At 29.6% G+C, this 16685-nt stretch overlaps 2 protein-coding genes across 3 annotated transcripts in view; one reads left to right on the plus strand and one right to left on the minus strand.

Moving 5' to 3' along the window:
- The window catches only part of LOC132922519 (kinesin-like protein KIF19), a 47839-nt gene that overhangs the window by 30106 nt on the left and 1048 nt on the right, over nt 1-16685 (plus strand). The window contains exons 3-12 of the mRNA XM_060986085.1: nt 4363-4473; nt 4767-4964; nt 7230-7574; nt 7772-8013; nt 8791-9015; nt 9753-9916; nt 11980-12134; nt 12218-12431; nt 13069-13201; nt 14990-15097. Coding sequence (XP_060842068.1) covers nt 4363-4473; nt 4767-4964; nt 7230-7574; nt 7772-8013; nt 8791-9015; nt 9753-9916; nt 11980-12134; nt 12218-12431; nt 13069-13201; nt 14990-15097 — 1895 coding nt within the window. The remainder of the gene's footprint in view (nt 1-4362; nt 4474-4766; nt 4965-7229; nt 7575-7771; nt 8014-8790; nt 9016-9752; nt 9917-11979; nt 12135-12217; nt 12432-13068; nt 13202-14989; nt 15098-16685) is intronic.
- Nucleotides 645-1614, minus strand: LOC132922600 (cuticle protein 16.5-like). Of its 2 annotated transcripts, XM_060986190.1 has the most exons (3): nt 1458-1614; nt 1050-1197; nt 645-983 (listed from the first exon to the last, which is right to left on the minus strand). In XM_060986190.1, the coding sequence occupies exons 1-3, from the start codon at nt 1467-1469 to the stop codon at nt 820-822; spliced, it is 324 nt and encodes a 107-aa protein (XP_060842173.1). In that variant the 5' UTR covers nt 1470-1614; the 3' UTR covers nt 645-819. The 2 variants fall into 2 exon arrangements, with proteins under 2 accessions (XP_060842173.1, XP_060842171.1); XM_060986188.1 differs by having other exon boundaries at nt 645-1197.

A 16685-nucleotide genomic window follows, 5' to 3' on the forward strand; every position in this document is an offset into this window, starting at 1 on the left:
AAGTCTTGTAATCTTGTCAGAGTGTAAAGAAATCGGTAATCTGCAAAGAAATCGATCCTTCACTAACAATTTTGCATTCACCGCTTCTCCGGTGCTTTTTTGCAGTATGTAAAAATAAAGGTCAAAATATTTATTGAGTGTATAGCTATCAGTTTCCACCCGGTGTAAATGGGTATTAATAAGTTTTCATTAAAATGTACCTATATTTCTACTGTAGTATAAAGTTTTATTAAAAAAAAAATTATTTTATTTTCCTGTTTTGGTTTTTATATGTTTTAAAATAATCATTATTTTAAATTTTAAATACACAAGTGTAAATAATGCAAGCACATATTTATATATATATATATATGTAACAGTTAATTATTGCATTAAATTCACAGCCATAGCCAATTAAACCATAATAATGTATAAATAGGTATAGGTACTCTTAAAAAAATCACATAAACACTAATATATTATAATAATAACAGTATGTGGATACTTTTATAAAAATCACAAGAACATTGATGTTTATTATTCTTGAAATTATACACATTTCTTTGTTTTGAATAATCATGGTTTTGTGTAACGGTTAGGCATATTATTATCCCAAGTCGATGTTTACGATATATATTTAGGAAACAATAATATTATACAATGAGTCATTGAGAAAAATTAAATTTTTATTTACATATTATATATTCAACAAGACATAATATTTTCATATTTTTGAATACATTATTTCAATCAGAGTTAAACAATTTTTAATTTTATTTTTTGTGACGTGTCGTATTTCTTTCCGATTATAGATGTGGGTAGTGACGAGTGAAAGGCCGTTCATGGGTAGTAAGTGTACGGGGAAGCCAGGGTCTTGGCTACGTATGGGTAAGTGGTGTATGACGATACGTAAGGGGAAGCGTACGGGGAAGAAAGTGCGTAAGGGGCGGCGGCATATGGGGCAGCAACGTAAGGGGCGGCAGCGTATGGAGCGGCCACGTAAGGTGCGGCGGCGACTGGTGCAGCGGCTACGTAAGGTGCGGCGGCGACCGGTGCAGCGGCCACGTAAGGTGCAGCGACGGCCACGAACCGTTTGCTACGATCGGTGTCTGAAACAGCACCAGATTGAGCAGACGCTGAAGGCGACGATTTGACTTCTTCGGTTGCGGGGGCGGCAGCGGCGAAGCACATGACCGCGGCGAGCACTGCGAAAGTCACCTGAAACACGAATAAATTACATTTGTTTTAGTTAGGTAGTGCGTTTTGATGTAGTAATAAGCGTCCGAGCATTTGAAATTAACAAATAATTTATAACAGCTCGAGTTTTATTAGAGTTATACTGAGTAACTTATATTCATAGTATATTATACCTTTGTATTGTGTTTTCAGACACATAAAAAATAAAAAATATTAAATGTTTGACAACTGAACGATTTAACGGAGAACTTATAATATGATTATTATATGATTCGACTTACTTGGAATTGCATGGTGATTTTGTTTGTGAGTTATTTGATTTTCTGCGTTGAACGAATGCGACTGAAGACAGACGAATGACTGATACTTACCACTGGCTAGAAGATCCGTTTTATACCCATCCGCATTTGCACCGCTCAGTGACAGTGACGCCCACAAATTACCATTCTACACACAATATTCATATCCAATTAGAAAACGGACACCGGTGCCAATGTTTAGCTGAACAAACGTAGTAGATAGTCCGATGTCGGTATGACCTTTACACTGCGTATTATACAGATCAGCGATATTGACAGATATATTATTGCATTTTATACTGTTGCTATCGTCGTTTGCAGTATGTGTGGTTTTTGCTCGCAATATCAACTGAATCACTGATTATAGCGTGTCTATTGTACCATTTCGCAAAAATACTTGTCTAATGTCTATATAATATAGAGTAACCGTCATGAAAAAATATAATATTTTACCTTTATTGGTATGTCTAAGTATAAATCCCTTCGGTCATTATTTAATTGTTGATATATATGTGTACAATATAAACTGATTATGCGTTTGGAGTAAAAATGTTCGCTCGATATGGCAATATACGACAGGTACTAATTACAAATATTCCAGCAAATAAACCAAAAAAATATTAATGATGTATATAGTGTATACTGTATATGAGGTATACATATAAGCTAATTGGTAATTTATACATTATATACATTGTAATTTAATATAAACACTCTGAATAAAACATTAACGATAGGTGCATAATAATTAATAATTATACTAGTCCATAATTGTTATGTAATCATTTCACTTTTTCATATTTTTATATTGTACCTACCTATTGTTTTATTTGTAATTAATATATTGAATTATCAGTATCCAATCAAATATATGAATTTTTAGTTTGTTAAATATAATACACAAACGTACACATATAGATGAACATGATAAATAAATCAAAAATATATGAATTATTTTTTTGAACTTTTATCTGTTTCATTTATAAAAATACATCTATTAGAATATATAGTTGTCAGCTTTATATAAGTATAATAATATGTATACAGTTACTAGATTTTTGTTTGTGGGTTCAGGGCTGGTCGAAAAAAACAATTTTCTAATGACACGTATGTCCTTAACCTCGAGCATTGGGGGTGCTATTGCAATAGTTTCGATAAAAAATAATTTGTTAATTGATACATTTCTTGACAACCCATGTATAACACATAATGTTAGTCACCTGTTGTAAAATATGTAACTCCTGTTGTCCTGTATGGCTGTATTATATCAAAAGTCACTGGTTTGAGCACGAACACCTTTTTTAACTAGAAATAAGTTTTTTTTTACTCACTCTTTTAACTTTTCTTTGAGCACAGCATTCTTTTTAACTAAAACTTAACACAGGAAATTTGAACTTGATAGGCATAGTATTTTTGATAACATGGATTCTTACTTACATTCGTAAAGACGAAAATTATTTTGTAAAGAAAAAAATAATTAGTCAATCATATTGTCTTCATTTCTTTTTGTGTGTATTTCTTGTGTAACAATATTATTTTAACTGTTAAATAAAACTACTGTTATATACTTATATACAATTTGATTTTATTTATTTAAGAATTCAAATTAATCAATTATTTTACTCGGCATCATCATTTAAACACTTTTTATGTCAATACTAAATATTACTTTCTACACTACTTTTTAATTTATTATGGACTAAAGAAGATATAATGAAAGTTGAATTTTTTTTAAATACCACAAATAAAGGTACAACATACCCCAAACACATAATTATACAATATGAATAATATCATATACGATAAATGTACTGGATATTAAAGGATATATATATGAGTATATGACACTAATTCGAACGTTTTATAACCGCACCATTTGGATTATGGAATTTATCTACTTGAATAAAACAATTATCAAACATGACCCGCTAAAATCAGTTATTATAATAGTGATCACTGATCATATTATGACCTATGGTTTTACCTCAACTCACTTAGACGTCTAACACATCTATTGCCAATATTTTAAAAATTACACAATTTTGTCAAATATTGTATTATTTACTATATGGTTCTTGATTATGTGGCCAAACGAAGATTAAATAAACTCTGCTATCTCTACTGCTATGAATTTGACTAAAAATGTATTTTTCAAGACTACTTGTTCAATAAACATATATAAATGGGTAAAAAAAAAGAAGGGAAATACTTTATTCACCAAAATCGAAACCAAAACCAAATAGTCTATTTTACACAAGTAAAAAATTGTAGGTAAACATATTCTGGAATAATATTAGGTATCTACGTGACAGGTCATTAAAAAAAATGCTACCTATATAACTTGCTTGAAAAAAAATAATATGGCGATGACCCTGTAATCATAATTTATTAAATAATATTATTGTATAATTTTTGTAGCTCAAATAATACTATAAAATATGTCAATACGTTAGCATATACTTGTATCACGTATTTTATTCAAAAATTATTGAGTAAAAAAATAATTTTATCTCATAAAATATATTTAAATGTGTTCTCTATTTATTTTAGAAAATATAAAGATTTAATATTGTTGATATAACTGGAGGGAAAAATAATACCTTTGTCCCACTTGTCCCCATTGCCCCTCCTCAAATCAAAATCACATATCTACCTATACTCATTATTATAGTATTTATTAATAGTGAAGACATAGGTTACATTGGTATTGATACCCAAACCTTTATATTGAGATTTTTATCTGTATAATGAAGTACCCATATTGATACGGGTCTATAAAACTTATAGAATGACTGACTTAAATATTATTTGAAACATACAAAAATAATGAATATAATGTTTGATTTCACATGCCTATGAAAACTGATTGATTATATTATTTTATTAGACTATCGTTGTCGAGGAAACTGAAAAAGAAAGAGATGACGTACTTCGACAAAAAAGGATCGGACAAAAACGTTATGCGTTTGATGTAGTTTTTGACGAAGATTCCACTCAAGTAAAAAACATTTAATATTTTAACAGAGTTTAATAGATTATTAAAACCGTATTTTCACATGACATTATATTTATGTCACCATAACGCCAACAATTTATAGTTGTTTGTCTATAATTATCTAATACGTTTTTACGGATTATACATTTATACCAATGGTACGTATTCGAAACCAATTTGTTTTATACATAGTAAATTATGCGATTAACATAAGGATATATAGTAGAGATCGGTTGGTGATGCACTAAACCGACGATGAATGATATGAGTGATAAATTTTTCAAATATTCGTTTAGGATGAAGTGTACGAAAAGACGACGAAAAGCTTGGTGAAAGACATACTCGTCGGCTTTAACGCCACAGTATTCGCGTACGGGGCGACGGGCAGCGGAAAGACACACACGATGGTTGGACATGGCGGAGAGACGGGCATCATGGTCCGAGCAATAAGCGATTTGTTCGACATTGTAAGCAAAAACGCTTACCGGTACACGGTAAGTGCGAATAAAACTTTTAATAATGTCACCATAATGCGTGCTGTATTTCGGATTTATCATTTAAACTAATTTAAAATTCGTACGAAGTGAGTTATTACTCAGTTATTAAAATACTTATACTAAAAATAATAATAGCCCTTAAAAATTATTTTACAAAAATATAAATTAAATATAATATTAAATTTAGTAATGTTAAAGCCATTTTTACGAATTATAAATATTAATTACTAAACTTTTCTAATCACTGTATATCCCCCTTACAAAACAATTTATATCATGGATCACCCTCAATACACAAAATGTATTAAATCAGAAACTACTTTTTTACTACTTAAAAACAAAAAAATATTTGTTCCAAAAATCAGATTTTGGTTAGTTACATTATTGAAAAAAAGGAGTGAATAAAATGTATTCAATAAATATAGTAAATCATCCTATATATAGGATATATACATACCTACTTATTATAATATCAGTGCCGTGCTAACCATCAGTGGTGCCTAGGTCAGTTATACTTGGCACCCTTAATTATAGGCGAACATCGGGGGGGGGGAGAGCTTTAGGGGCTATTTTCCGTCCTTCAAATATTGCTACTTTTGCCACCTTAGGGCAGTTGCTTTAATTGTCTCCCTCTTCCTTTGCATGGCTCTGTATAATGTTATGTATATTATATTGTTTAACGACTTAGCGTGAACGTATAATTTATATTATCATTGGTTATAAATACTAATTTATAATCAATAATGATATAACATAATATATAGTTTGACTGCCATGTATTTTTTTTAACGTATGAGGTATGCACTATATCATGAACGTATATGATTATACATTTTTATATAATATACCTACGTTATTATTACGTTATGAATTGAATGTTACACCGTCGCGTAATTTACTATAATATATAGTCGACTATCGACAAGTTAGAGTAAATCTGGAGCAGAAATTTCAAGTTAATAAAAATTTTGAGAAATTAAAATCAAAGGCGTTAGAAGAAGAATTTTTTTATTCAAGATTTTGAATATTTCGATAAATCGTGGTTCGAATTACCAAGTCGACTACGTAATAAATTTGATTGCCAAACAAATCATGGCACATTGGTACGTCGAGCTTTCTAAATCTGCTTTAAGCTTTAAGCGCATCATATATATTTACGATATTACTTAAAAGTCTGACCTCTGAACATTTCATAACATAATTTATAGTCCGAGCAGATATTTCTATTAATCTATTTATGTATTCTTGATGTGAACATGTATTCCATGCGTAAAACGTTTTTGGAATATTTTAGCCTTCAAAAAAAAATTTACTGAACTCGATATTTAATGTATTATTAATAAAATTTAAATCTTAAATACATATTATTTATATTATTTTACCCACTGAGTATAGTTATGAACATTTAATTAATATAGAATGATTTCAGTTTTCTAAAACTTCTAGTAAATTAATTTATAAAAAACGTATATTAATTAATTTGCTAAACAATGTTATAATATCCTCATTATAACGTTTATAATTTTTAAGTTTTAACTATACCCTAATAATTAATACTATATTTACCCATACTAAATTTTAATGATTTAATGTATTTTAATATTGGAGTAGGTATTGTAAATAATATACCCGCTGCTCAATCTATAATAACTGATGGATATGTGTTTGAGTATACTTGAGTTATTTACAGGTATTCATCGATTCTAAATCGAACCGTATTTATATAATATCCGAATAGTACTCAGTATAATATCACTATAATTAATAAAATGTTCGTAAAAAAAAATCATTCGAGTGCATAAAATATTATAAACCCAATAACAATTGTATATTTAAATATTGTTATAATAAATAACGTTTTAATAAGGTGAAGTGAATGATTAACCACATATTCCACTTATAATAAATAATAATATTATATCAAAACACACGTTCCAACTTCCAAGCCTTTTTTAACACCGATAAGTGCGTGCGAGTACTCCGGGACTCGACTAGTGAATACCTATTGCAATAGATTTTTAATTTTCAAAATGATGCATGTACATCTTTAATTTTAATTTTTCCGGGCGCCCGTCGATTTTTTTAAAAACTATGCAGGCATTTAACGATGCGTTCTATACGTTTTTCTATAACGTTTGACCCGATTTGTATATGTATCGTTTGAAAAAAATCTTACTCGTCACTTCGACAAGGTTCTCCACAAATGTTATTAATAATTCAAATTGTATGATGTATACTAATATTGGTCCTGTGGATGTGTAGGTAAAAATGTCATATTTAGAAATATACAACGAAAACATCCGGGATCTCTTAAACCCGTCGTCGGGTTTTCTGGAGCTCCGCGAAGACACGTCCAGAAATCGGAACATCCAAGTGACCGGACTGTCGGAAGTTGTAGTAGTGTCTATCGACGAGGTGATGGGGCTGCTACATCAGGGTAACCGGCAGAGGACGGTGGAGCCGACGGGTGTGAATAAAACGTCTTCCAGGAGTCATGCGCTACTCAGCGTGACAGTGTGCAAGGCGTCCAGGACAGCAACAGCCGTACGTCAGGGCAGGTTGTTCATGATCGACCTGGCAGGCTCCGAGAGAGCTAGCCACACTAAGGTACGTGTACCTTATAATGTGTTAATATCCGCCAAATTTAATATGACGTACAGTTCACACATTCGCTTTCCCTCCGAAATTACAAGAACTTTTTTTATAGAAGTAACGTCATACCAGTACACCGCGTTTCAAATTACGGTTTTTAGTATCTGTAAAAATAATACGTATAAATGATATTAATATTTAACGGATTTTAGAACCGAGGAAAACGTCTAAAAGAAGGGGCGCACATCAACAGATCCCTGCTGGCTTTGGGAAACTGCATAAACGCCCTAAGTGGAGGCACGAACCCACGATTTGTCAACTACCGTGACAGCAAACTCACACGGTTGCTTCGTGAGTCCCTGAGCGGAAATTGTCGGACTGTCATGATCGCACACGTCAGTTCAGCAACGTCACACAAGGACGAGACCAGGAACACCTTGATCTACGCCGCTAGGTGATTAATATTAGTAATATTACAATACTTTTTTTACTAATTATATATTATTGTTTCAGACTTCAGTTAGATATATGGTATATACTATTTAGATACTATTTTGCAACCACTAATTGAAAATATTAAACGTTCTTAAGCATACTTTTATAAGTCACCTAAAAACATACGTAAACTCATAAGCTAATCTCAATATCATCATTATTGTTGTATGAAGCGGAGAGAAAAATTTAATTATGAACAATAGTTTTAACTTTTAACTTTTAACTCTCGTTTAAAACAAACATTCCTTATAGGTATACTCAATACTGTACGAATGTACGATGCATATACTATTCGTCGTATAGTGTGGTATCTTCTGTATTCAAAATTAAGAATTCAAGATGCCAATTACCCTTGTAAATATTATGATTCTGTTATGAACCATAAGATTAGATTATTTATATGTCTGCGAGTTTGATGCAATAAATCTTCATTATGGTGTTATTAAACCTATTTCTTTGTAAGTGAAAAATATGTTTTAAGCCATACTGATTATTTTATAATAATATTTTTATTTCGTATTTTTTTGCATATTTGACTTTTAAGAGGATTTCTCTGTGTTTTTAGTACTTAAGATCTCAATAACAATATTTAAAGCATTTTTATATGTTTTTAAGATAGTTTGTTATAGGTACAGTTTTAAATTTTAAAGTAATTTTTGTTTTAACCTCTGAAATTCACTATCAAGTACACGGCTGTAAATATAAGTTAGCAAAGCTCATTTGTAATTTTTTACAGAGCCAGTGGAATCTCACACAAAGTCGAACGGAACGTTTTAAATGTGTCGTTTCAAGTGAATCAGTACAGGTCAGTTATATCAGACCTGCGCAACGAGATCTCTCGACTGAGGACCAAACTGGATGAGGGCCGGGCAAAGTCTTCGAGCGGCCAGAATAGCGACACGCCTGTAAACCAGATAAGAGACCAGATTGTGGGCACGTTCCGTGAACAAATGAAGCTCAGGTACAATATCTGTATATACATCAGTTAAGTAAATACATGACTTTAGATTCATCCATGGCCGTAACATTTTTTTCATTTATTTAGACGTAAATCTTATCGATGCATATTTATTTTATAATTCATACAAGGTGGCAAATCGACTAAGTTCGAAGCACAATACTAATACACGTATTGACATTTTCACCGTCGGAAATAATACATGAGTGAATCATCAAATAAATTAATTTCACATACGACGAGATCATAAATTTCAATTTAAAATGTTTGATTAAAAATAAAATGTCATAAATAGTTGGAACTATATTATGTATAATAAATATTAATAATATAACTTAAAAATAAAGCGAATATTACATTTTCAGATCTTAAAATTAACCGTTATCAATTATTTTGTTAGCTAAAACCTCCAAAAATTAAGTTAAATATTCAAAATTTTCTAAAATTGCTAAACAATTTGGACCAATATTTATATAAATATTATTTGTACACAAAATGTTTTAATCAATAACTCTTAAGGTACTATTTATTTTTTAATATTAAATCAACACTCATGTGTACATCGATCAAAAATTAGCTTACAGGAAAGATTATTGAGGTGAACATTTCTTAGCAGCATCTTCTCGTACATAAATGTCCACTTAAGTCCTTTGCAATCGTACTGAACTTTAAGTTACTCCGCAAATAGCTACACAGCTAATAATATACGTTGGTAACGGCCACGACAAATTATGTTACAGGCGAAAGCTGATGGATATCGACGGTCACCTGTTGTCACTGGGCGTAGAAGCCGAACGGCAACACCAGATAATCAGCCAATGGGAGTCAAGAAATAATAAACTTTACTGCCGCAGGACCAGCAGCCAACGGAGACCGAACACCAAGAGTTCCAACAACACTTCAAGTGAGACAACAGGACACAAATATATTAAATATAATATGAGAAGCATGATGCAATAACTGATTTAAGAACATTTAATATGGAATTTTTGCCCACTTTATTCCTAAAATTAACTATTTATTTCAAAATAAGTTATGTTCCACCATTAATTAGAATTTTTTTTTATCGTTTAAGCTATTCTAAAACTTAATGCTCAACTATAGAAAAATTATCAGTAAACCAGCTGAATAAAGCTAAGTTAGGTACTGCAACAGTGACAGTCAATTAAACTAGTTTAATTGTTAAGTTAATTAGATTTTTTAACTAGCCAACAAGGTAGTTATAATGTCCATTGTTGCGGCTCTCTCTCTCTCTCTCTCTCTCTCTTTCTCTCTCTCTTTATATATATATATATATATAATAATAATAATTCAGTGGCATGCAGTAGGTAAGCTGCGCATGCCCGGCCAAAAAGGAAGAAATAAAAATCTTAACATTTAAAAAAAATGTTTAAAGCAACAGAGCTACGCACACATTAAAATTATAATTTTTTATATTAATTCTTATTTGACTATTCAATTTAAAGAAAAATTGCCAAGTTTTTTCGAAAGAAATCAAATGCATTTTTTAGTATAGGCAATTTTTTACAGAAGCGTTCGTACTTTAGATTGCTCGTATCATTGTTATAGGAATTACCGGTTACGGTAGAAAGGGATATCCGCGTTATTTTGTAGTGATTGAAGCATTATACCGAGCGATTATCGATGTTATAAAAACGTAAATCCAATATTTTTCCGTTGCATGTTTCGGGTTATTTTCTTAAACTTTTATTATATTATACCGGTAAATTTACAAATGACAATATTATTTTGAAAAAAATTGAAGAAATTAAATATCAACTGCAAAATAATAGGTTGAATCTATTTGAAACGTTGTGGGTAACAGTTTTATTAAATAAAAGAGATTTTTAGCAACAACGTAAAAGACGTAGTCTAGGATTAACAGACACGAAAACCTTTTACGATATACTTTTTTAATGAAATATTTGATAACATATTATTAACAAATTGGCAAGCACGATTTGATTTTTGAAGTGATCGGCAACCTTTTTGTACTCACGGGCCACATTCACAATTTAAAATGAGTTCGAGGGCCAAACAAAAATAAAAATTTTATGTTCTTAAATTATTTATTATGAAAAATACTGTCAAAAATATTAAAATAATAATATGCATATAAAAAAAAATTTCATCATGCTAGAATTTAAAGTGGCCCGTACGGACCGGATGCGACCGGCGGACCGACGGTTGCCAACCACTAGTTTAAAATAAATTCGAATTTTTATCATTATTTGATCCAAATATATAGTAAAATATTCAAACTACATGATAAATTTCTAAATTCTGTGCTAGAAAACTTTCGAGGGTCCAATTTCGAAGAAATATTTGATTTTATTAGACTATAAAGAGCATTGATTGCATTATATACATCTGAAGTATTTTTAAATACTACCTAATCCTTATGATTTAGTCAAAAAAATTAAGATGATCGATTTATTATCGGCATTCCAAGAAGTATTTAAACTCGGTCAACTAATTTTAACTATTCCTGGTACAGCGGCCTCAATTGAACTATCTTTTTCGGCTTTAAAACTAATCAAATTGTACCAAAGATCTACACAAAGACAAGACAGACTTGAGGATAGTTCTTTATCGTTAATTTCAATCGAAAATGAACACCTGTGTAGAGAAAAAAATAAACCATAATTTTATGATAAAGTTATATGCGAATTTTTAAAACAATAAAGATGAATTTTATAAATATTTAATGTATAAATACATTTTTTAGATTCTAATTTTTATTGATAAAATACCCTTTTTTAATTTTAACTTGAAATTGTATTTTAGCGCTTACCCAATATAAAATAACACCGCACGCTACTAATATATAAGTATATATACGCATAATATTATATAGTATAGTATAATAAGTATATACCTCTACGGCTATACTGCAACGTGAAACATATTTAAATATAACTATTGAAACAACAATGTAATATGATATTTTATGTATATATTATGCAGATGCAGATTCTTTTGACAACGACCAGCTAAACATGCACCAGGCGTGGTCGGATCTGAGTTACATTGAACACGAACAGGAAAGGTACGTGGCGCTCAGGTCCAAGACCGTTAGCGAACTGGACACAGTCAGGCAACAGGCAGTGGCCCTAGAAAATGTAATATGCGAGCGACAAACTCTAATTGGTGTTTGAAGAAAAACCGAGAGTATGATTTTAAAAAAACCTTTTTTCTCCTCTAGAATCTTCCAAAACGGTTAGACTCTGAGACGGAACGCGAGCTGCTCTCGTTAATATGTCGCGTGCACGAATTGGAAGCCGACAAAATGGCGTTGCAAGGTGAACGGCTAGTCGAGTCGTACGAGCTGCGTCGCAGAGGAGATCTTTTGCATAAGATGCACCGACAACAGCGCATTACCGACGACATCATCACGAAACAGCGGCAGATCATCGAAGGTATATAGTATAATAATATTCAATGTGTTCCGGAATCGAAGTGTTCTTGTAGTTGGACCTGCTGAAGGTTGAATATTATGTAGAATGTGAAATAAAATGATTCCCTTTAGCTATTTATATAGTTATAGGTACTTACTGTTTTGGAGACTATTAAAATTGGAAAAATTGTTAGAATTACAAACATATTATATAATATTTATATTTTATAAACGAGAACACTAGATAGGTACTAGAACTGTGATGTTTAATACCTCGACTATTTTCGGGCTCACCGAGGACTGTGGGATGGACCATTCACTCGAAATGATTTATCTTCGATCATCGTTTTCTGTAACATTTGGCCTATAACTAGTGTCACCATATAATATTATTTATTGCTTGTCCAAAAAGAGGATACTTTCACAAATAGTTTAAGAATTACCACAGTACCAGCTGTATAGTTAGATAAAATTATTAAACTCTTAAGCATATAATTTGTATGTACTTACCACTTCATTACTACGATAATTATTTTTACTATACGTATTATAATACTTTGTTATACTTTGATAGAGCTGTTCCCGTCTATGTTTAAAATATTACCGTCATTATGTATCTCAATACAAATTTTATGCTGGTTGGATTTCTGATTTATCAGGTCAAAACGTGCCGTTGCCGACCGATTTGAAAGAGCTGTATCGGTCGTATCAGCAAGAAATACACGCCAACTCGTACAACACGGACGTAAACACCATACCACTGACATCTGCTATGCAGTCAATCGACAAAAGGTAGGTACGCTAAATTAAAAATTCAGGTAGCCTAGTAACCCCTAATCCATCCCCTAAAAAAATCCCTGTACTTGCTCTTGACTATTGTTATTGACAATATTCAAACGGAAACAACTATTTAAAATAATTATAAACAGTATTTAAAATCAATGTTACCTATATAGCCGTGGCGCACGTTGACTGCATTTCACCAACCACATTCGAATTGCCATCCATTTATTTTTTTAACGGTTACTCAAATTATTTCCTACTTTTACTTTATGGGTAGTGACCCTCGTGTATTGGAATCACCTCAGATAGATATAGTTAGTCAATTTCTAGTTTGAATCTCTAACATTGATTTTCTTTTTTTGAATTAAAAATAATATGTACACATTACACCTCAAGTCCACCTTTATACTATAGGAAAAATAAATACATTTATAATAATAAGTAGGGCTCAGATTTATATTTAAATACATATTTTTACTGTGACTTGATAAATTAATTTAGGTGAGTGATAAATTCGTTTCAAGGGATTTCCAATGAAATTAACTATATTTTATTTTACATACTTTTACATATTTTGCCATAAATACATGATTTTACATATTTCTCAATAATTCCATTTTTTCCTACATATTTTGACAATTTGTTCATTTACTATTTTTTAATAATTATTAATTATATACGATTGTATTTTTCAATACAGACAATTTCCCATATTTCCAAAATTACAAAATAGTAACAAAATAATACCAATTATTGAACTTAATCTACGGTAAATATAACTTACTCCTTCAGACATAGTCAAAATGCAATACTATCCAATAACATCAGTGGAAGCCGAAAGATCATTTAGTCGGTATAAGGCAACTTTACGACCAAATCGAAGATCTTTTGAATTTCAAAATTTCAAAATGGCTGTTATCATAAATTGTAATCAAAATAATTAAAAAATTTTTAACTTTTTTTACTTATATTTTATAATTTGTAACACCTTATTTTAAAAATAATTTTACTATTTAAAATATAATTTATTTCATTAGAATAAACTCATATGGATATATTATATAATTAGATATTAATAAATAAATCATATTAGTATAAATTACATATTTTGATTTTTTAGCACATATCTATGTACATATTTTGGTTTCATAAATACATGTAAATCCGAGCCCTAATAATAAGTCAATAAATATAAAATATGTGACAGTACTCGTAATAATTTGTCAATAATTTAAGTTTATAAATAATTATAAATATTTCAATAAATACCTATATATGTACTAATACGGCAACAATACAAATAAATAAATAAACAAATACAATATTTTATTACTTAATTTAATAACCTAGTCCCCGTAATTAAATAGTAAAAAAAAATTACGATTAAAAATTGTAAAAATATCATATTTTTTTCAAAAATGATGTTTTGCAAATACATTAAGTTATGTAAAAATAATATTTTCAAAAAAGTTAAAAATTGTTGAAATAATTATTAATGTAGACGCTGTATACATCTCTTAAATTAGAGGCCCTGATTATAATATACCTAGTTACTCACGGTCACCGAAATAATATTTGTACTATGTACTGTAGAATATCTTGTCCTATAGTTTACTCGCTTATAATAATTATACTCATTACTCAGTTGTCTAAACTTAGTGTACCTACAATTTATATTATCATAAACAATAATACATACTACAAAAATACTATATGTATAACATGTTAATTGTTAATACATGTTTTGTATAATACGTATTATGTGTTATTGACTAGATTGTGTTAATTAAATTGCAGTTTCGAGAAAGCAACCATCGACGACCAGCCGGACAAAAATGGGACGTATATCGCTGAAAGCCGTGGTCAGCCGATTACACCAGAATCGAGACTATGCACAACTTCGAGGTATCTAAAGCTGTACACAGAATAATTCACCAAATATACTCACCCCCATTTTTCATTAAATAATGAATCAACTTAAATTTTGGTTTTTAAAAATTTTAAGAATACTTAAATTTTTATATCATTTAAAGAGTTTCATGTGGCGATTCCAGCTTTTTTTTTATAAATCATAATTCATAATCCCCTTTTTCCAGTAAATTGTAAGCAGCTGACTTATTTGAAACTATCGACTAGTTATTTTTGAGGTATTTAACTTTGCCCGTAATATCTAAGATTTATAAGTAAATTTATAAATAATAATCTATTTTATGATTTGTAAAAATTGTCTGAGTATAATAATAATAACTAATAAGTATACAAAATGAAATACTAAATTTATTTTATATTTTTGTTAACCCGCTATATAGGTATAAGGTAGTACTACTATCAACTATCAGATCATTATTATTAGAACATTAATTTTAATAACTCAAAAACTTTTCATTCGATTTATTTTGGTTTAGATGATGCACCCATCAAAATTTTACAAAAATCACTTTTTGAACAATTTACAATGAAAATTGTTAATTCTTATTTTAAAAAAAAAATGTGTATAGTACAATTTGTATATTACATTTCTTGAATAAAACAAAAATTTTAATCATTCCTAATACAAATTTAAAAAAATTATCCTTGAGTAAATCTACTTAAAATTTCAAAAATTGGAATTTTAATAAATTTATTATAGTAAAGAAGAAAATGGAGTGATCATTCTAGGCGAATCATTATGTATATACTTATTAGTTATTATATTTTATATATACCACTAAGACAAAATCTTATATACACATAAATAAGCATATTATGAAGTGGTTTTTTTTTATTATTTTTGTATACCTACCATTTGAATATTTATTTATTATTGTTTATTTATTTATTGAATAAAATTTCCAACTACAACAGTAATACTGAATACAAAATTATCATTATAACAAAAAGAATTGGTCACCTCCGAACCAATGGCTGTGCGGAGATGAGAGTTCTAATAAAATAAAATAATTACCTTTCTAACTCAAGCATGCAAGTTGAATTTACATTTAAAGAGATTAATGTTCATAACTATAGTAAAATAGATTAATAAATTTATACAATCAAAATCTTAACAAATTTCAACTTAATCATAATTTATATTATGTACAATGTTTATATTTTTACATTTTATTGATGAATTTATAATGGTATCGAACTATCGACAACATGTTTCTTAACTAAGGGGACTATAAAAGTCTTGCAGATTAATTTTAAATTTAATACAGAAATTTATAAAAACATCATATGGTCCTGATTGTGCAAAATTAGTTCTAAACTTACGAATATTTATATTAATATTTTTTTTAAATTTAATATGTGACAAAATCGTTTTCCTAACAATATTATTTGTTCAGTAGCGTTGAAATTAATTTATTATAATATTTTCATGTGTTGTCAATTGGACAGTTGTGATATTATATCTTGATTATGACTTATAATTGGTTGGGTGGGTGGTTGATGGTTAAGTCGTGGGTGAACGTTCTGAACGTTATGATGAAATTTCAAACCTACAAAACATAAT

This window comes from Rhopalosiphum padi, chromosome 2, assembly GCF_020882245.1.
Source record: "Rhopalosiphum padi isolate XX-2018 chromosome 2, ASM2088224v1, whole genome shotgun sequence".
Taxonomy (NCBI): Eukaryota; Metazoa; Arthropoda; class Insecta; order Hemiptera; family Aphididae; genus Rhopalosiphum; species Rhopalosiphum padi.